Here is a 22,052-nt window from a genome sequence, read left to right as displayed (position 1 = left end):
CCAACTCTGAAACCACACTGAGATTCGGGGTAGATGCCTATTGGCCAGGATCTGCAGTCTAACAAAGGCAAATCCATTCCCCACTATTCTCCGCAGGGAAATGTCTTGATGGCTGCTGCAATTGCTGAGGTTGCCATTGTTCTTGGATGGATTCACAACCTTTGCATTACACATTCTGGGGCACTGCCTCCTCCCTCCAATAGAGAAGTTTGTACAGGATGTGCAGGAGGTTTTTTTTAAATTCATTTAGGATATGGGAGATCTGATTAGGCCAGCAGTTATTGCCCATCCCTAGTTGTCCTTCAGAAGGCAGTGATGAGCTGCCTTCTTGAACTGCCATGATGTAGAGATGCCGGCGTTGGACTGGGGTGAACACAGTAAGAAGTCTCACAACGCCAGGTTAAAGTCCAACAGGTTTATTTGGTAGCAAATACCATAAGCTTTCGGAGCGCTGCCCCTTCGTCAGATGGAGTGGAAATTTCCTGGCGTTGTGAGACTTTAACCTGGTGTTGTGAGACTTCTTACTGTGTTCTTGAACTGCTGCAATCGGAGGCGTAGGCACTCCCACATGTGTGTGATTTGGGTTGGAGTTCCAGGATTTTGACCCGGTGATAGTGAAGGAACGACGATATATTTCCAATTCACAATAGCGAATGACTTGGAGGGGAACATTCAGGTGGCAGCTCTGTCCTTCTGGATGGTAATGATTGTGGGAATGGAAGGTGCTGCCTAAGGAACCTTGGTGAGTTCCTGCAGTGCACCTTGTACATGATACACACGGCTGCCACTGTGTGCCAATGGTGCAAGGATTGAACGTTTGTGGTTAGTTTTGGTAATCCCTGCTTGAGTTCCCTGCATCAGAGCCTGACAGGCAGACTTTCTATGCTGTCTAGAGCGACAGTGTTCTTCCAGGAGTATAACTGAATGTAGTGTTTCCCACCCATCTCTATGACTGTTTATTGCAGTTAGTACTGACTCCCCCATCCCTGCCCCGCTTTTATTTTCAACAGAGCATTTCTTTTTTGCAGTATTCCCTGCTGAAGGGCATCAGGACATTCTGGCCAAGTTGTAACTAATAGTGATTGGCACACAACCTTGCAATCTGTTGGACTTTGTTCAAGCATCTCTCGGTGTATTCAGATTCTTCTCACTCTGATCTCTCCTGTAATTAGTGAGAGTGGATCACTCAGCTTCAATGGCAGTGACGTTGGCCTTTAACCAGTCAGGGTTTTTCTGCTCTTGTTTCCCATATGTTGAGAGTGTAGATGGCGTCTCAAAGCATGTCCCACTTTGTTTCTGCACTGTGTGTGAATCTGGAAAGCATTTGTCAATTGAGTTGTGAAAGTGTTTTTTTTTCTGGATAGGAAGTATGGCTGACATTGATATGAGGATGGTATTTCTGCTTTGAATGTAGAAGCATCAAGGGTTGCATTCCCATTCTAGACCAGGGAGAAGACTATGGAAGCTGCATGTGTTGAGAATACTGTTCAGAGAGTCGTGTCTGATGGTGATTAGATCCAGATGGTGCCTATGCACTCATCTTGGACAACTTGTGGCATGGTTTGTTCTGAATGAAAGTGTTAGTTGCACAAAGACTCAAGGAGTCTCTGTCTCATTTATATTTCCCAGGCTATGAAGTCCAAGGCAGTAGGGTAATGTTTCATGGTCCTTTCCCACACTTGCTTTGAAATTCCCCAGTAGGTAAAGACATTCTGACTTATGGATTCCACTGATGGTGGAGTCAGGTCCTTCTTTTGCCTCTGTGCTGAAGGACAGCATCGCAGCTTGGAAACTCATGAAGTTAACGAGTCCTGTATGAGTTGAGAGGTAGATAGAGAGAACACATTCTGAATGATTTGGAGAAGTTCTATCATCTGGAGCAGCTAAGCCCTGCTTACACATTTCCGCTAATGAACAGGTAATGTTTATCTTTCAGTGATCCACTCTTGCCAGATCTTGTCTCTTGTATGGAAGCTATGTCAATTTTCATCCGATCAAGTTTCATGTCAATCACATCTGTCCTGCGCACATTATCGACCGTATACAAGTCTGCTCCACCTCCTCCATAAGAATGGAAAGCTGAGGAGAGAGCCTGTGGGGAGGTTTGGGATGTGTGTGCAGGTCTAACCAAGGAGGAGACAGTGAAAAAAAATTCGTTCAGCGCTCAGTAAGAAATCAGTCACAAAAAGAAGCTTGAAAGAATGGGGGCGATTCTCCCAAAAGTGCTGAATTGGTGGGAAAACTGTTCAAGATCCTGACTGCTTTCTCAGTTCAGCTTCTCACTCGAATCTCCGCACTCTGTGCACTGCAGAGATCCCAATTGTGAGTCTCATTAAAACCCCAGGGGGGCGGGGCCTATTTGCGCCGGAGTTTGACAGTTCTGGAACTCTGCGCATGCGCAGTGGCCCCGATCTGTCAGACTCACTATTTGCTAGTCAGCCCAGGACCTCCACAGTGTTGCCCCTCCAGCACCCCCGCCATGGCCCCATCGTGGTCCTCACAACAATTCCCAGGCCAGTCCTGACCCCCCCATCCTGGAGCGCCCCGATGTACAGCACCCCCCCTCCAGGGTCAGACCCCACCCAGGAGGCAGGCCCCTCCCCGGCAGACCACGTTCCCCCCTCCCCATCGCTGGCCTCCCTTCATCCAAGACCGATCGCCATGCAGAGTGGCAGTGGGACCTCCCACCCCAACCGATCACCCCTAGGCCCTGCCCACAATAGGCCCCGCCCCTTGGCACTGCCCGATGGGCACTTTGCCTCTTGGGCAGTGCTAGGGGGCACAGGCTGGCATTGCCAGGGTGCCCATGCCTATGGGGCACCACCCCTCCGCTGCCCGACCCCCTGGGGGGCCCGATTGCCCCCCCCCCTTCATTCCGGCGGGATCTCCCGCTAGTTCCCCGAACGTGGGGAGCTATTCCAAATCCCGCCGGAGTGAAGTATTCCTGGCGGGGTGGGAGATTCAAATCGGGACCTGAAAGGTTCCAATAGTGACATTTAAAATGCATTTGGAATACATTTAAAAAAGATTTAAATAACTTACCTGCCTTCCTACCGGTTTCCAGCGTGGTCTGGTCTCCAATTGTTCTCTGACTCTGGGAGATGAGCATGCGTTCCCGGCGCATGCACAAATCCCGGAACAAGGCCGACGACGCGCATCTCCCACCGCGACCCGCCAGAAAAGTTGCGGGTCGGGATGGAAAAATCACCCCCAATGTTTCCAAATTACAGGAATCAATCAAATTCCTCACTCAGCGAGCAGCAGTGGGTTACAACTCAGATAGGCATGGAGTGAAGGATAGAACCAGAGTCTCATCTTTATATACTTACAAGCTTTTATTCGGAAAGAAAGCCTTGCATGAAGCATCATTGATTACTTTAAAGCTCTTTACAGCCAATGAAGTCTCTTTTAAAATTGTAGACATTGTTGTAATGTAGAAATGTACAAAAACATCTAACATCATGGATCGCCACACCAACTATTACAGATTCAGACTGATCCTATATTTATGAGCACATCTGAATCCCCAGTCAATACCCATCATGGGATATAATTAAACACACAATATATTCTACCTCATAAATCTGAATCTAAGTGACCCTAAATAGAAAACGTTGCTTCGATTTGTACCATGTGACTGGAACATAATTTAATGATGTTTGTTATATGCATGTGCTTTCAGGTGAACGTGAGGTAGAGCAAATACAAACCAGACCAATTTCTTCCAAAATACGAAATATCAACACCATCATCTTTAACGTCTTACACATCGAGGTAATGAACTTTATTGCTATTATTGGAATGGCACGGAATTAAATTTTAGCTCTCAGGATCATTGAATAAGCCTAAACAACGCAGGAAGTCTTGCACACTGCTCACTTCAATCACCACAGAAAGAGAAGAAACTAAAAGCACATTCTGACAATTTAGCAGTTGCAATATAGGAGTTGAAGGAGGCCTTTCAGCCCATTTTAAAAATGAATGAGGGTTTGGTCTCAATTACCTGATCCAGAAATTCCGTTTATCACTTTTGGTGTGATGAACTTTCCAACACCTTTGCTAAGTTAGAGGATTCTTAAGTTTTTTAACTCTGACCTCACATTTTAGTCTGATAGCAATCATTCAGATTAACTCCAAACTATCTGCAGGAGAGATTAGTGATCTGGTTCTCTGCTCGTCTCATTTCATCATATTCTTCCACGTTCCCAACCATTACAGTGGTTTGCTTAGTCATGCTTCCAAGTTTAACATCAACTTGCTAGACAACGCAGCCCTCCTTCAGTATGACACCGAGTGTCAACCTAGATCCTGTATATAGTACCTTTCTGGGCAGGGCATCTCAACTAGTGGATTGTGTAACAGGCTCCAGGGGCTAAATAGTTTACTCCTGTTTTTCTATTCCTCAGAGGCTTTGAATTGAAGGAATGAAATGCAATGGTTAATGGTAAGAATGATGTGGAGATGCCGGCGTTGGACTGGGGTAAACACAGTAAGAGTTTTAACAACACCAGGTTAAAGTCCAACAGGTTTATTTGGTAGCAAATGCCATTAGCTTTTGGAGCGCTGCTCCTTTGTCAGATGGAGTGGATTTCCACTCCATCTGACGAAGGAGCAGCGCTCCGAAAGCTAATGGCATTTGCTACCAAATAAACCTGTTGGACTTTAACCTGGTGTTGTTAAAACTCTTACTAATGGTAAGAAGCCAGACTTAGACCAACGTAAGCATCTCAGAGTTATAGCTGGTGAAAGTTAAAGATAGAGAGAGGAGAGAAGCCATTCTGAAGGATTAGAATCATAGAATCATAGAATGATTAGCCGGAGAACCAGCACACAAACTCAACCCCTTTCCCCAGAGCAGTTGTCAATTTAAAAGCAATATTTCCAATCTTGTTTCACAATCTTAACCTTTGCAGGTTATGGTTTTAATTCCTGATATAGTTTCCACTGGGAACTTATGAATTTTTTCAGGCTTTGCATTTGTAGCTTGCATTTTCCAGTTTTCTATTTCTTTTTCAAGTAATAAATGACGGCTCCTGTTGCAAGGGCAAGTGTAGCCACCACTGAGACACTTGCTGCAGCTATAATCACTGTTTTATCTGTTGGGAGAAATGGAAGTTGAATGAAATGATTTGTTAAACTTTGTTTGCATATATATATTTAAACTAACACACTCTGATGAGCATTTTAAGCTGCTGATGCCAGATACACATTTTTCTCCGTGTGTGTCCAATCAGAGCTATATGTTTTAAAGCCACTGGCAATTATATGGTCATTTGGCAGAGAGTATTTTCATAAGTTTAGCAGCTAAAGTCTATTAACTGTTACTGAAGCCTCTCGCAGAGAATGAAACATTCAATGACTTTCACACAGTGTCTCTGCCCATAACCTTACCATTGACAACCGTGTGTAACTCCTCCACTGAGCTCCACACCACACGTAAAACACATCCGCAGACCAAAATTCTGCAACTAAACGGATGTTTAACTTGAAAACGAACAGAACAACAAACAAGAGCCCTGCCACCTTCAACAATTTGTGCATGTATACCTGAGGTCTACCTGTTTGGAATTCTACTCTCTATTTCCTCTTACCAAAATTATCCTTTGCTCTTCTCGGTGTTAAATGTTACCTGTCCATCCATTTCACCAATCTGTCTGGGTCCCTCTTAGCGTCTGTTCACTATACTTTCACATTTTATCTCATCGTCCAATTTTGTAACTGTAACCAAATCTAAGTCATTAAATATAGATCAAATGAAGCAGAGGTCAGATTGGTGTAATGAGATTGGCAGGAGGTGTTAACCAGCAGTACTGGCCATGGCTGCAATGTCAGCCTGAATAGAATTGGTCTAATCAGGTCCATTGGTCTAATGGAGTTTAACCCTGATAAATGTGAGGTGATTCATTTTGATAGGACTAATTTAAATGTGGATTACAGGGTCAAAGGTAGGGTTCTGAAGACTGTGGAGGAACAGAGAGATCTTGGGGTCCATATCCATAGATCTCTAAAGGTTGCCACTCAAGTGGATAGAGCTGTGAAGAAGGCCTATGGTGTGTTAGCTTTTATTAACAGGGGGTTGGAGTTTAAGAACCGTGGGGTTATGCTGCAACTGTACAGGACCTTGGTGAGACCACATTTGGAATATTGTGTGCAGTTCTGGTCACCTCACTATAAGAAAGATGTGGAACCGCTGGAAAGAGTGCAGAGGAGATTTGCCAGGATGCTGTCTGGTTTGGAGGGTAGGTCTTATGAGGAAAGGTTGAGGGAGCTAGGGCTGTTCTCTCTGGAGCGGAGGAGGCTGAGGGGAGACTTAATAGAGGTTTATAAAATGATGAAGGGGATAGATAGAGTGAACGTTCAAAGACTATTTCCTCGGGTGGATGGAGCTATTACAAGGGGGCATAACTATAGGGTTCGTGGTGGGAGATATAGGAAGGATATCAGAGGTAGGTTCTTTACGCAGAGAGTGGTTGGGGTGTGGAATGGACTGCCTGCAGTGATAGTGGAGTCAGACACTTCAGGAACATTTAAGCGGTTATTGGATAGGCACATGGAGCACACCAGGATGATAGGGAGTGGGATAGCTTGATCTTGGTTTCAGATAAAGCTCGGCACAACATCGTGGGCCGAAGGGCCTGTTCTGTGCTGTACTGTTCGATGTTCTAATCAGTATCTAGTTACTGTTCATGTTTACACCATTTATCAGCCAATAATATCATGATCTGTTCTTTTTGTCTTTCACTTTCTCTCCAACTGTCCAAATCCCCGAGTGTCTACAAAAATCCATCTCTTTGATCAAGCTTGTGGTCACTTGTCTTAACTTTTCTACTAAATCTTGCATCTGTTCATTGCTTTCTCTGAACACTTTGAGATGTTTTTTGTTACCACTTTTATAGATGAAGTTATTGTGAGAAGATGCTCTTGATCCACAGCAGATTCAACACTTGTATTGTTGCACCTTTGCCATTCTTCATACAGCTACTAGGATGCAAATAATATGTGTAGATTCATTCTCTATCCAACGTTCTTTCTCCAACTGAGCTTTTCTTCTAGATTAGACTCATTTGGAAAAAACCTGAGTCCTAAAACATTTTGATTGTAAATATCATTTGCAGCTAGCTGACATGAAAATGTAAAATTAAATAGAATGTTTCTTAAACTGCAAGAGATTAAGGATAGCCAAGTGAGTTCCTGTAATGCTTTGGCATTGCAATTCTGAATAAAAACAGATAAATTCTGGCAGCATCTGTGGAGAGAGAAATGATTAATTTTTTGAGTCAAATGACTCTTCTTCGGAACTGGAACACTGCAATCTTGATGTCGTCATCCAGGTGAACATGTAGAGTGGAGCAAAATACTCCCTGAAATGTAGGGAAAGCTGATTAACCACTGCTGACTGTGTTGGTGGTCAGAATGAAACATGGGAGCAAGTTAGTTCTGATCTCGCAACTACAATCCTTTGATGCAGAAATAAATGTAAACAGAATAAAGGTCAGCGCTTAAGCTTTTTCTTTGAAACAGTGATTTCAGGCTTACATTGAACTTTTAATCAATTATCATTGAGATTGCCAACTAACCTTCCACACTAACGTTCACAGTCTTCCTATCAGCTCCGAGTTTATTAGTGGCTGTACATTTATATATTCCATTGTTTTTTGTTGTGGCATCTGAAATGTGGAGGACTCCAGAAGAGTTCATCACTACATTGCTTTGTTTTGGATATTCCCATGTCAGATTTGGCCGTGGATTTCCTTGAGAGTCACAGATTAATATAATACTGTCTCCATTACTGAGATGGACTGGGGACTCGGAGATTGTTTTGTTATTCGCTAACACGGTTGTTCCCATAGGCTTATCTGTAAAAGAAAATGTTGTAAAATTAAATGAAAAGTTACCTTTATTTGATTTTGTTAAAGAGCAATGTCTCCTTTTAATGGAAATATTTTGTGTGATGCATGAGGCTTCCGCAGAAATGATTCTGTGCCCAGATTTTTTCCATTGCATAAGAACAGCCAGAGGGAACTCCCCATCAAATCTTGCTTCTTCCAAATGAGAAATTGCAGAAGTGTAATTGGTCTGCTGGAATTTGGAACTGTATCAGAGCATCCGGGCAAACAGGAGAAACACACAATGATATTACCAATGCAAAACACCAATAGACTGTCATTTACTTCTATATATATTCCTCCCCCCCCAAAAAAGTAAGACTACATTTAGATCAGACAGAATATCTTAAATAAATATCTCAAAGCTTTTAGAAATACTCTGAAGTAGATTGACTGTAATATATTTCCAGACTTTAAAGGTGATAAGGGATATGGGGACAGCGCTGGAGTATGGCATTCAGATAGATAGTTCATGATTCCAAATAAACCAGTTGGACTTTAACCTGGTGTTCAGAGACTTCTTACTGTGCCCACCCCAGTCCAACGCCGGCATCTCCATATCATCACTAACAACATAGAATATGATCAACTAAACATGGTTCACCTGGAACTTACAGTGAGTTTGCAGAGTCACAGAGGAGTTTGCGATTAGTTTTCTGTCGTTAGAGCCCAAATCCACTTCGGCCAAGCAGGTGTACACCTGTCCATCATCTGACACATTTGCAGTGAAACTGAAGACATTCCTCAATCTTTTATCTTCATCTGGATAACCTTGTTCTCCTGTGGAATTGCTCTGAACAATCTCACTCCCCCTCAGCCATGTGAGTATGAGTTTATTGTTTGGATAGACCCTCGGACCAATGCACTCCAGACTATATGTTCTGTCAGCTTCCAGCACTTCCGGAGGTGAAGTAATGTTTATCTCTCGATCTGTTAAAGGAGAGTCACAAGTTAACAGAATTCCCTGAAGTTTTGTACTGAGCACCACGGAATCCCTTCCTTTCAAAATAGTCACTCTCACTATGGGGTCATAGAGGTTTACAGCATGGAAACAGGCCCTTCGGCCCAACTTGTCCATGCTACCTTTTTTTTTTAAGCTAGTCCCAATTGCCCACATTTGGCCCAAATCCCTCGATATATGCTAAACGTGTGCACCAAACTAAAGATTTGTCCCAACCACACTTGCACCTTGTGGTTCATTATCTCTCATTAAGGATCGGCAGTTAATTTGGAGATTGTTCAGTCAGCTGTCCTGAAACCTGGCCGTCCGATTGTGATACTGAAATCACCATAATCATCAATAACATTCATGGAAGTGTACATCAAGATGAAACACTTGCTACTGAGCCAGTCCACAATGCACATCTTCACTGGGTAGAGAATCAATTCCTCAATAGCCTCTGTTCCGTGTTGAGCCAGCCCATTGTGGATTAGTGTTAATTTGATCTGGATTCGCCTCAGATTCAAATTGTAACTGGATTGTGAAGAATATTGTTCAAACATTTTAAAATTATGTCACTGTCGCAGAAAGCTGTTGTTGCAGAGCGAAAAACGGTGGAGAAACTTTGGGGGCAATTCTCCCATTGTGACTTGCAAATTATCTGGCGGGTCCAGTCAGGAGAATCGGGTGTCAGCCATTTTGCGGGATTCACGCATGCGTTCCCAACGCACGCGCATTTCCCTGAGCCAGGGAACAGTCGCAGCCTGGACCACACTGGAAACCGCAGGAAGGGAGGGAAGTGATTTGAATCTGTTTTTAATATATTTTAAATGTGATTATCGATCCCGGCACAGAACTTACCGATCCCGATTGAATCTCCCACCCCGCCAGGAGTACTTCATTCCGGCGGGGTTTACAGTAGCGCCCCACATTCGGGGAACTGGTGGGAGACCCCGGAGTGATGGGGGGGGGGGGCAATCGGAGCCCCCCCGGAGGGGCGGGCGGTGGGGGTGGTAGTGCCCCCTGGGCACGGGCACCCTGGCAGTGCCAGCCTGTGCCCTCTGGCACTGCCCAAGGGGCAAAGAACCCATGCCCAGGGGGCACCTTGGCACTGCCCACCGGACATCGGTCAGTGCAATTGGGGCCAAGTGTGGGCGAGGCCTAGGGGCGATTGTTGGGAGTGGGGGGACCCGCTGCCACTCTGCATGGGGATTGGTCTGGGCTGGAGGGAGACCAGCGATCGGGGCGGGCGTCGTGGTCTGCCGGGGGGAGGGTCTGACCCTGGGGGGGGGGGGGGGGGGGGGGGGGGGGGAACACGCCACTGCTGGTGGGAGGAGGGAGGGAAAAGAGGTGGGTGGGCTGGACATCGGGGTGTTCTGGGACGGGGAGTGGGGGGTGTCAGGGCTGGCCCGGGAATTGTTGTGGGGCCGCGATCGGGCTGTGGGGGCAGCACTGCAGGGGTCCCGGGCTGGCCAGTGATCGAACTGTCCAGCAAACGGGGAGACTGACAGATCGGGGCCACTGTGCATGCGCAGAGTTCCAGAACTATCAGACTCCGGTGCGAATAGGCCCCGTCCCCCTGGGTTTTTAATGAGATTCACGATTGTGACCTCTGCATTGCACAGAGTGCGGAGATTCGAGTGGGTAGTTGCACTGAACAAACAGTCATGATCTAGAACAGTTTTCCACCAATTCAGCACTGAGAGAATCGCCCCTTTTGTTTGAAAATACTCCTCCATCGCCTCATCCCTGTGATTTCTAGCAACTCCCTCAGCAACTGGAAACCTGGTAATTTTAAACCAAGTCCAAGTATCCTCACCACTCTCACCCTGCACCAGATGCCAATAGTGATCGGTAAGTCATCATTTGACCTTTTTGAGACCATGGGAAGGTTAAGATGGACGCTAAGAGATGATTCATTTCTTCTCTCCAGACCCTCTCGCTTTGGTTTTCTCATTTGTTTGAGAGTCTGATTATGTGGGAGCCTCAGGAAGAATTTCTGGTCACAGTCTGTGCTCAGTGGACATTTTCCCTGAATTTGCTGCAATGATTTTTGCAACTTTTAAATATTAATAAATTGAAAGCCAAATTGTTGAAATGGACTGGGACGGGGAACATTTCTTCATGTGAAGTAATTTAATGTCACAGGTGCAACTGTGTACAAATTTCTACATCTTGATAAATAGCCCCATTATGAACTGATATTTATCTATCATCTGTTTCACCCATTCTGGGTGCTTCATAATCCCAGCTGAGATTAGTGCCTCACTTTGTGTCATCCAATTTCGTAATACATTGCAGATTATCAGCACAGCAATATTAAGATGTCCTGAATCAAACGCTTTCTGTACAACCCTAAGTATATCACTATTTCTTTTGTATGTTAATACAACATTTTTACTTACTGTATACAGTCACAGCCTTCTCCCGTTGGGAAGGCTCTGATTGGCATTTTACAACACACGTCATTCTCACAGACCACGACTGGATATTTGAAGAATAAAGTGCACACCATTGTTCACCACATGTTTTGTTGTCCTCTTTCATTCCTTCGATTATTATTTTATCTGTTGGACATGTTGTGCTGCAGTTCATCGTCACAGAGTCTCCAAATGCCACAGCTGGGGGGTTTGCATTGATCTGCATTTCAAATCCAGCAATAATGTCTGCTGACAAAACAAAACACTCATTACAGGGATTTGGAATTCACTGAGAACAAGGACAATAGTGAACAGATCCCCAAGCCTGTCAAAAGGGGAATATGTTGAGGATGGAAAACTGAATCTGAGTAAGATCTTAAAGTGACATCTGTGCCCAGAGTGCAGGAAGGCATGGCACCATTGGAGAAGAATACCCAGCATCATCCATTCAAACCTCCAGATCTTTCTTGGGCCAAAGAAAATGAGCAGACTCCTGGGATGATGTTTCCCAGACTTTGAAAGCAAGCCTTCAGCATTTCAGCGATTCCTCCATTTATCAGTCTATTAGCTGCATGGGCTACTTTATATCTTCTGTTTTAGTCTGGGGTAGTAATTTGAAAGATAGCATCTGTAAAATATTATCGTGGAATTCCTTCCTGTTTTTGTGGATGAATATATGCATCAATGCACTGGTAGGATGGACTATAGACCCTTCAGTGCAGTGAACCCCTTTCTCTTTGCTGCCTGGTTATGTGACAAAGCTAAAGTAGTGTGTTCTTTTCTTTACAGTGCATTGTTTTTAAGTTAAGTTTATTTGTTAGTGTCACAAGTAGACTTATATTAACCATGCAATGTCGTTACTGTGAAAATCTCCTCGTCGCCACACTCCGGCACCTGTTCGGGTAACACTCAGGGAGAATTTAGCACGGCCAATGCATCTAACCCGCACGTCTTTCGGACTGTGGGAGAAAACAGAAGCACCCGGAGGAAACCCACGCAGACACGGGGAGAACGTGCAGACTCCACACAGACAGTGACCCAAGCCAGGAATCGAACCCGGATCCCTGGCACTGTGAGGCAGCAGTGCTAACCACTGTGTCACCATGCAGCCCATTGGCCAGGTAAATACATACTCTACTGCTCACCATCCTATAATAGAGATTCTCCTGTAGCTTTTGAAAAGAGACTAAATAATTAATTTCATGCTAGTGGTGAATTTTATAGCCACAGCAAGTGTCACAAATGAAAGCGGGTTTGAGATCTTCATGTAATGTTTTACAGAGAAGGCCAATAATACCTTTTGAGAAATGAACTCTTATGATGCAGAGTCCCTCTGTGGTCCTCCCAGGGTTTGTGCTGCTTTGAAATTCTCTGCTGGGGTTAATATCTGCTGGGCTGTATCTCCCATCATGGTGCCCAGTTCCTCAGCCCTGCAACCTGTACTGCTCTATCACCTCCTCCACAGAAATGGCAGAGAGTGGAATATGGATCTTTGATTTGATTTGTCACATGTATTAGTATTAAGTAAAAAGTATTGTTTCTTGTGTGCTATACAGACAAAGCATACAGTTCATAGAGAAGAAAATGAGAGAGTGCAGAATGTAGTGTTACTGTCATAGCTAGGGTGTAGAGAAAGATCAACTTAATATGAGGTAGGTCCATCCAAAAGTCTGACAGCAGCAGGGAAGAAGCTGTTCTTGAGTCGGTTGGTACGTGACCTCAGACCTTTGAATCTTTTTCCCTACAGAAGATGGAAGAGAGAATGTCCGGGGTGCATGGGGTCCTTAATTATGCTGGCTGCTTTGCCAAGGCAGCAGGAAGTGTAGACAGAGTCAATGGATGGGAGGCTGGTTTGAGTGATGGGACTGGGCTTCTTTCAGGACCCTTTGTAGCTCCTTGCAGTCTTGGGCAGAGCAGGAGCCCATACCAAGCTGTGACACAACCAGAAAGAATGCTTTCTATGGTGCATTGCAAAAGTTGGAGAGAGTTGTCGAGGACATGCCAAATTTCCTTAGTCTCCTGAGATGGTAGAGGCACCGGTGGGCTTTCTTAGATCACTCAGATGGCCTGAACAAGGAGGAGGAAATGAAAATTTAGAGCAGGCCAAAGTTAAAAAGCAAGCTGGAGAAAGGCCTGAAAATAAAACTCTGAGTTGTGAAGATCAAGAAACAAAGTTTAGAGGCTCTTCACTCCTCCACTGATCCAGTGACAGAAGCAGCTGCTGTGTGCTACAGCCACGTAGCCACATAGCCATGGAGTGAAAAATACAAGCAGAGTCTAGTCTTTATACACTGACAAGCAAATTCCCAAAAGAAAGACTTGCATTCCTATAGCACTGTTACGTCTTCTGGTTCTCAGGTGTTCAAAATAATCGCACGTTTGAATCAAAATGCTCAAGCTTCAGTGAATGTAATTCTTACAGCTCTCCATGTGGTTGCTGCTCTGATACAGTAAGAAGTCTCACAACAACAGGCTAAAGTCCAACAGGTTTATTTGGTAGCACAAGCTTTCAGAGCGCTGCTCCTTCATCAGGTGAGTGGGAGTCAATGGTCCATCTCTCACGTGATGAAGGAACAGCGCTCCGAAAGCTTGTGGCTCGTGCTACCAAATAAACCCGTTGGACTTTAACCTGGTGTTGTTAAACTTCGTACTGTGTTTACCCCAGTCCAACGCCGGCATCTCCACATCATGGCTCTGATACATTACAGTTAGCTGTGTGTTCAGGATCAGTGCAACAATGACTGTGTCATCCTGGGCATGATGTGGAGATGCCGGCGTTGGACTGGGGTAAACACAGTAAGAAGTTTAACAACACCAGGTTAAAGTCCTGGTTAAAGCTTGTGTGGCTTTTGCTACCAAATAAACCTGTTGGACTTTAACCTGGTGTTGTTAAACTTCTTACAGTGTCATCCTGGGCATACATTCACATCACAATTCATTCCTAACTGTTTATACAAATAATATAAAATCCCTTTTCAAAATAATAATGAACAGTTATATCGATATAGAAGCATTCATTTTTAAAAATCTAAACGAAAGAAGATTAACAATTGACTTTTCAATTCAACTGAACACCTTAAGGATATGTTATAACTTGTTTTACTTTTAAAAAAATATTATTCAAGGTATAGCTTGAGTGGTGAGTTGAATAAGAGAACAAAGAATAGCACAGCAACAGGCCCTTCGTCCCACCAAGTCTGTGCCGACACAGATGCCTCTCTGATCTAATAATTTCTTGCCTCTACATGGTCCATATCCCTCTATTCCCTGCCTATTCATGTATCTATCCAGATGCCTCTTGAACATTGTTCATAGAATCTGTTTCCACCACCTCCTCTGGCAGTGCGTTCCAGGCATTCACCACCCTCTGTGTGAAAAACTTGCCTCTTACATCTCTTTTAAACTTTCCCCCCCTCACTTTCAACCAATGCCCCCGAGTAATTAACCCTTCGACCCTGGGAAAAAGACAATGGGCCCGATTTTACCAAAATCGTGGTAAAGTTGGGCGTCGGGTGTCGGGCCTAAAACGCGGTCCAGACCCGACCCAAGGCCAATTGCGCCTTTACCAACGGCCAATCCGGGCGCCGATCCGGCGCATAATTTGTATGCATTTAAATCGGCATAATGAAGCCCGCGCCCAACTTACCCAAGGATTCCCACTTTATGAGGTTCCGATCCGATCGGCATTTACCGTGTTGCTGAATTCAAGTCCGATAGGGCTTCAACTCAGCAACTGAACTGGTGGATTGCCCCCGACCACCCTCTGCAGACCGCCCCCCCCCACCCCCCGGGATCGGACACCCCGGGCCCCCAACCTACCTTGATCGCTGGTGTCCGCCGAAAGCATCTTGCGATCCTGGATCCAGGCCTTGCTCCGGGAGTCCTGATGGTAGGATGACGTCTCTTCACTGTGGGGGGGGGGGGGGGGGTGATGTGACGTCTCTGCCCCTGGGGGGCGGGGAGCGGTAACATCACATTCTCCACCCCCCCAGGGAAGAGACATCACATCCCCCCCCCCCCCCTTCAGGGAAGCGACGTCAGATCCGCCCCCCCATGGAAGAGACGTCACATCTCGCGCCCCCCCAAACCAGGGAAAGTCAAAGGCGGCGCAGACAGCAATGCTGTCAGCGTTGCCTTTGACTCTCGCGCTCGGGCGCACTGAGCGCTGTCGGCTCCGGGCTGCGCAGTTCGGCGCTCCGACAGATGCAAATGCGCTAGGCCCCGCCCACTGGACCCTCGCCGAAAAAAGGCGTATGGGGGCGCTGCTGCCGGGCGTGGGTCTGATTTACGACCGCACCTGGCACTTAGAGCCGATTTGGTAAAATCGGCCCCAATGAAGAGTGTAGGAGGGCGTGCCAGGAGCTGCACATTGCATAGGTGTCAACCTGGTGAACCTACAACACAGGACTACATGTGTGTAAAACAAATCAGCATGAGATAGACACAGCGCAGCAGTCTCACGAATAATGGATCAGATCTAAGCTCTGTAGTCCTGCCACATCCAGTCATGAATGGTGGTGGAAAATTAAACAACTAACCAAAGTTGTCTTGATTAGTCTACTCATCATTCTACTCTAGAACATCAGCAATGTGATGGAAGGAGTCATTAACAGTGCTGTCAAAAAGCTCTTAGACAATAATAACCTGCTCACTAATGCTCCGTTTGTGTACCACCAGGGCTATTCAGCTCCTGACCTCATTATACTCTTGGTCAGAACATGAACAAAAAAGTTGAATTCAAGAGTTGAGAGAGTGACTGCCATTGACATCAAGGCAGCATTTAACTGACGTGTCACCAACAAGCCAAACTGGAGTCAATGGGAAATGCTCCCACTGGAATCCATGACCAAATGCAGCAAGACCTGGGCAATATTCAAGGTTAGGCTGATGAGTTGCAAGGAACAACTGTACCACACAAGTACCAAGCAAAGTCCATCTCGCATTTTCAAAGGCATTACCCTCACTGAATCACCCCACTGTCAATACTGACCTGAAACTGAACTGGACAGCATGTAAATACTAAGGCTACGAGAGCAGGTCAGAGGCTGGGACTCCTCCAGCGAGTAATTCACCTCCTGACTCCCCAGAGCCAGTTCACCATCTACAAGGCATAAGTCAAGAATGTGATACAACACTCTTCACATACATGGATGGGTGCAGCTCCAACAGCACTCGCAAAGCTCAACACTGTCCAGGACAAAGCAGCCCTGCTTGATTGGCACCCCATCCACCACCTTAAACATTCAGTCCCTTCACCATGACACACTAGCAGCAGTGCGTGCCATCTACAGAATACACTGCAGCAACTCAACAATGCTCCTTTGACTGCACCTTCCAAACACACCTTCCTGACTCTAACTACAAGACTTCTTCACCGCACAGGACCTTCAACCGATGCTATACACTAGATACATCGATGATATTTTCTTCCTTTGGACTCATGGGGAGCAATCACTGAAACAACTCTATGATGACATCAACAAGTTCCATCCCACCATCAGACTCACCATGGACTACTCTCCGCAATCGGTTGCATTCTTGGACACACGCATCTCCATTAAGGACGGTCACCTCAGCACCTCACTGTACCGCAAGCCCACGGATAACCTCATGATGCTCCACTTCTCCAGCTTCCACCCTAAACACGTTAAAGAAGCCATCCCCTACGGACAAGCCCTCCGAATACACAGGATCTGCTCGGATGAGGAGGATCACAACAGACACCTCCAGACGCTGAAAGATGCCCTCATAAGAACAGGATATGGCGCTCGACTCATCGATCAACAGTTCCGACGCGCCACAGCGAAAAGCCGCACCGACCTCCTCAGAAGACAAACACGGGACACAGTGGACAGAGTACCCTTCGTCATCCAGTACTTCCCCAGAGCAGAGAAGCTATGGCATCTCCTCCGGAGCCTTCAACATGTCATTGATGAAGACGAACATCTCGCCAAGGCCATCCCCACACCCCCACTTCTTGCCTTCAAACAACCGCGCAACCTCAAACAGACCATTGTCCGCAGCAAACTACCCAGTCTTCAGAACAGTGACCACGACACCACACAACCCTGCCACAGCAACCTCTGCAAGACGTGCCGGATCATCAACATGGATGCCATCATCTCACGTGAGAACACCACCTACCAGGTACACGGTACCTACTCTTGCAACTCGGCCAACGTTGTCTACCTGATATGCTGCAGGAAAGGATGTCCCGAGGCATGGTACATTGGGGAAACCATGCAGACGCTACGACAACGGATGAATGAACACCGCTCGACAATCACCAGGCAAGACTGTTCTCTTCCTGTGGGGGAGCACTTCAGCAGTCACCGGCATTCAGCCTCGGATCTTCAGGTAAGCGTTCTCCAAGGCGGCCTTCTCGACACACGACAGCGCAGAGTCGCTGAGCAGAAACTGATAGCCAAGTTCCGCACACATGAGGACAGCCTAAACCGGGATGTTGGATTTATGTCACATTATCAGTAACCCCCACAGCTTGCCTCCTGGACTTGCAGGCTATCCTGTCTGGAGACAATACACATCTCTTTAACCTGTGCTTAATGCTCCCTCCACCCACATTGTCTGTATCTTTAAGATCTGGTTGGCTGTAGGGATTCGCATTCTAATCAGTATTCTGTAACTTGATTTTGTGTCTCTGTGCACTGTTTGAGAGCACATTTCCACTCCATCTGACGAAGGAGCAGCGCTCCGAAAGCTAATAGTATTTGCTACCAAATAAACCTGTTGGACTTTAATCTGGTGTTGTTAAAACTCTTACTGTGTTTACCCCAGTCCAACGCCAGCATCTCCACATCACATTCTAACTCTACCATCCAGAAGGACAAGGACAGCAGATGCATGGGGACACCACCATCTGGAAGTTTGCTTCCAAGCTACACACCATTGTGACTGTTCCTTCACTGTCGCTGGGTCAAAATCCTGAGACTCCCTCCCAAACAGCACTGTGGCTGTACCTACACCATGTGGACTGCAGCGGTTCAAGCAGGCAGTTCCCCACCACCTTCTCAAGGGCAATTAGGAATTGGCAATAAATGTTGCCTCTACATTCTATGAAGGAACAAAAGAAAATGCTCCATCTGGTACATTTGGATTCATTGTTCTGTGATTAGTTGGCACACTGCACAAACAATGTTAGAACATAGAACAGTACAGCACAGTACAGGCTTTTCAGCCCTCGATGTTGTGCCGAGCTTTGTCCGAAACCAAGATCAAGCTATCCCACTCCCTAACATTCTGGTGTGCTCCACGTGCCTATCCAATAACCACTTGAATGTTCCTAAAGTGTCCGACTCCACTATCAAAGCAGGCAGTCCACACCACACCCCAACCACTCTCTGAGTAAAGAATCTTCCTCAGACATCCTTCCTGTTGTCCGTGTTGTTCCTGGTGTAGCTGGAGTCCTGTTTGATTTAGATAATTTATGTCACTGACTGATTGCTGAAGCTGTCTATGTTGTCTCCTGTAGCAATAACAAACATAGGGTATCTTCTAGCATCATGTCTCTCTTCCTGGCTTGTATTTCAGGGTGAGATTGTTTTTTAAGTGTATTTATTAGTGTCACAAGTAGGCTTACATTAACACTGCAATGAAGTTATTGTGAAAATCCCCTAGTTGCCACACTCCAGCGCCTCTTCGGGTATACGGAGGGAGAATTTAGCACTGCCAATGCACCCTAACCAGCACGTCTTTCGGACCATGGGAGGAATCCAGAGCACCCGGAGGAAACCCACGCAGACAAGGGGAGAACAAGCAGACTCCACACAGACACTCAAGATGGGAATTGAACCTGGGTCCCTGGCGCTGTGAGGCAGCAGTGCTAACCACTGTGCCACCATGACTCTGAAACCTTAAGAGGAACTCAATGCTGATTTAAGAAACAAAGAAAAACTACAGCACAAACAGGCCCTTCAGCCCCACAAGTTGTGCCGAGACCTTCTAGGCCTGCTTATAACCCTCCATCCTATTAAGCCCCATGTACTCATCCAGGAGTCTCTTAAAAGTCCCTATTGAGTTTGCCTCCACCACCACTGACGGCAGCCGATTCCACTCGCCCACCACCCTGTGTGAAAAACTTCCCCCTAACATTTCCCCTGTACCTACCCCCCAGCACCTTAAACCTGTGTCCTCTCATAGCAGCCATTTCCACCCTGGGAAAAAGCCTCTGAGAGTCCACTCGATCTATGCCTCTCAACATCTTATATACCTCTATTAGGTCTCCTCTCATCCTTCGTCTCTCCAAGGAGAAAAGACCGAGCTCCCTCAGCCTATCCTCATAAGGCATGCCACTCAATCCAGGCAACATCCTTGTAAATCTCCTCTGCACCCTTTCAATCTTTTCCACATCCTTCCTGTAATGAGGCGACCAGAACTGAGCACAGTACTCCAAGTGGGGTCTGACGAGGGTCTTATATAGCTGCATCATTATCCCCGGACTCCTAAACTCAATCCCTCGATTGACAAAGGCCAGCACACCATACGCCTTCTTAACCACCTCCTCCACCTGCGGGGCTGATTTTAGAGTCCTATGGACCCGGATTTTGCTGATGAAGTTCCTCCAGTGGACAATGATCACTCTCTGCTGCCTCCCATAGAGATGTGTAGGCAATTTCTCACATCACTGCACAATGACAAGGTCCTGAAATTCAGCTAATGATTTTATCACTCGTTTCTCAACTCTGACCTCACATTTCAGTCTGACACTTTGAATCATTCAGATTAGCTCTAAATGATCTGCGGGAGAGATTTGTGATCTGCTCTTGTACATGTCTTATTGGTCATATTCTCCCAAATTCCCGGCCAATATATCTATTTCCCTTGTCTTGCTTCCCTGACAGGGTGTCAGTTTAATATCAGCTTCTTGGATAATGCAGCCCTCCTTCAGTATGTCACCGAATATACTTGAGATAGTTAAAATTGCAAAAGCAAATTGATGAGCAGCCTTTCAGCATCTCTTGATGGGCACCACCCACCCATTCCAAACCCAGTCTGATTCATAGAGAATGCAGCAAGTGCAAAAGGCTTTCAGCTTCCATCTTGTATTTCATGGTCCAATGAACATGATCAGATATTTACATTGATAAAAGTTCCTAATCTTACAGCACAGCTGGAGGCTATCCCCCGTGCTGACTATATGGAAGATCCATTTTGTTCCAGCTCTTTCTGCATTTCAACCACACACTGTTTCTCTCGGTAAGTTCCTTCAGAATGTGTCTCTCGATCTCTCCAGATCACAACTCCCCATCTAAAACAAAAGTTTCTCCTGGTGTTTTGGCAATTTGGTTTATTTAATAGTTCATTTGCAATTGATTTCAGTAAAATTAGAAGTTATTTGCTCAACTGAACAGTTAATGGCACCAGCCAGGCTGACGCTGCTAAAAGCTGCTGACTCCAAATCTGAATGGGTCAGACTTGTGGGCAAGTCTGTAGCCCCACGACTTGTCTGGGCTTGCACAATCTCACTAACTGTCCTGTCTGAAGACAATACACATCTCTTTAATCTGTGCTTAACCCTCTCTCCGCTCACATTGTCTGTATCTTTAAGACTTGATTACCTATAAAGACTCACATTCCAATCATTATTTTGTAAATTGAGTTTGTGTCTTTATATGCCCTGCTTGTGAACAGAACTCCCACTCACCTGACGAAGGGGCAGCGCTCCGAAAGCTAATGGCATTTGCTACCAAATAAACCTGTTGCACTTTAACCTGGTGTTGTGAGACTTCTTACCAGACTTGTGGAGCCAGCACGCAGCAATGTCCCTCAACCCTGCAGCTACTCCCCCCGTGACCCGGAGCAAAGGAAAGCTGCTGTTCACAACGGTGAAGGATTGGACCGAGGCCGCGGGAGGCTGAGATTTTTGATCAGACACTGGGCAAGAGGTGAGGAGAACTCGTCTGCCTTCAGTCGGAATGTGAGAGATGCCATCCAAGTTTAAAAACCAAACGTTTTAAAAACTAGCCAGGCCTCAGTGGGGACAGCAGTGACAGTCCCAGACACTGCGAGGAATCGCTGCCAGTCAGTGATATTGCTATACGAGCTGTATCACCGCGAACAACCCCAACAGCACAGACTGAATAAAAATGCAGTTACCTGTGACAGTAAAAAGCAAGGTAAAAAAGCAGGAATCTCCAAACCGCGAAGTGAGTCTGAAATCCATGGTCAAATCGTTACAAACGCGGAATCTTGAGAGAAATATTTAATCCCAAACTGGAGTGAAGCCAATAAGCGGTAAATAAAGAGACAGATAGTTCCAAACAGGGGATTTATGCGGACTGCGCCTTTTATCCTGGGACAGACCCTGCCTGCTGGTGGAAATGAGGGCAGTTCTGCCAGTAATTGTTTAGTTATTTCCGGTTTCCACCAAAGATGGAACAAATTAAAGATCTGAATGTAACATTTGCACATCCCACCTCACTGGAAGGTGTTTATTATTTAAAAATATTTCCGGCTAACTGAAATGCATTAAAGTGATTTTGATTCGGATCAAGTTAATATGGAATTGGCTGCAGTTATATGAAGCAGCATATTCCCCACACCGGGACTTAGTCATCCTCATCCCACAAAGACTATTATTTCTATTTCCCTGGGAGGGAGAGTATCTTATACAAATATCGATGGCATTATAAATCGTGAACGGATAAAACTTTTTTAAAAATTCTTTCACGAGTTGCTGCAGTGCATCTTGTAGGTGTTACACAGGCTGCCACTGAGCTGGTGGAGGGAGTGAATGTTGAAGGTTTGTGAATGAGGTGCCAATCGAGCGGGGCTGCTTTGTCCTGGTTG

The 22,052-nt window shown here is 45.8% G+C and overlaps 1 protein-coding gene across 1 annotated transcript in view; it reads right to left on the bottom strand.

The window, feature by feature from the left end:
- LOC144507726 (vascular cell adhesion protein 1-like) overlaps positions 1 to 21,564 on the bottom strand; it is a 94,642-nt gene extending 73,078 nt beyond the window's left edge. The window contains exons 1-4 of the mRNA XM_078234975.1: positions 21,360 to 21,564; positions 11,232 to 11,495; positions 8,502 to 8,816; positions 7,578 to 7,856 (exon numbers count right to left, since the gene is read on the bottom strand). Coding sequence (XP_078091101.1) covers positions 7,578 to 7,856; positions 8,502 to 8,816; positions 11,232 to 11,495; positions 21,360 to 21,426 — 925 coding nt within the window. The 5' untranslated portion in view covers positions 21,427 to 21,564. The remainder of the gene's footprint in view (positions 1 to 7,577; positions 7,857 to 8,501; positions 8,817 to 11,231; positions 11,496 to 21,359) is intronic.
- Positions 21,565 to 22,052: the final 488 nt, after the last annotated feature.

Source organism: Mustelus asterias, chromosome 19, assembly GCF_964213995.1.
Source record: "Mustelus asterias chromosome 19, sMusAst1.hap1.1, whole genome shotgun sequence".
Lineage (NCBI taxonomy): Eukaryota > Metazoa > Chordata > Chondrichthyes > Carcharhiniformes > Triakidae > Mustelus > Mustelus asterias.
Note: the sequence above shows the minus strand (reverse complement) of the source record. Positions and strands in the feature narration are given on the sequence as shown.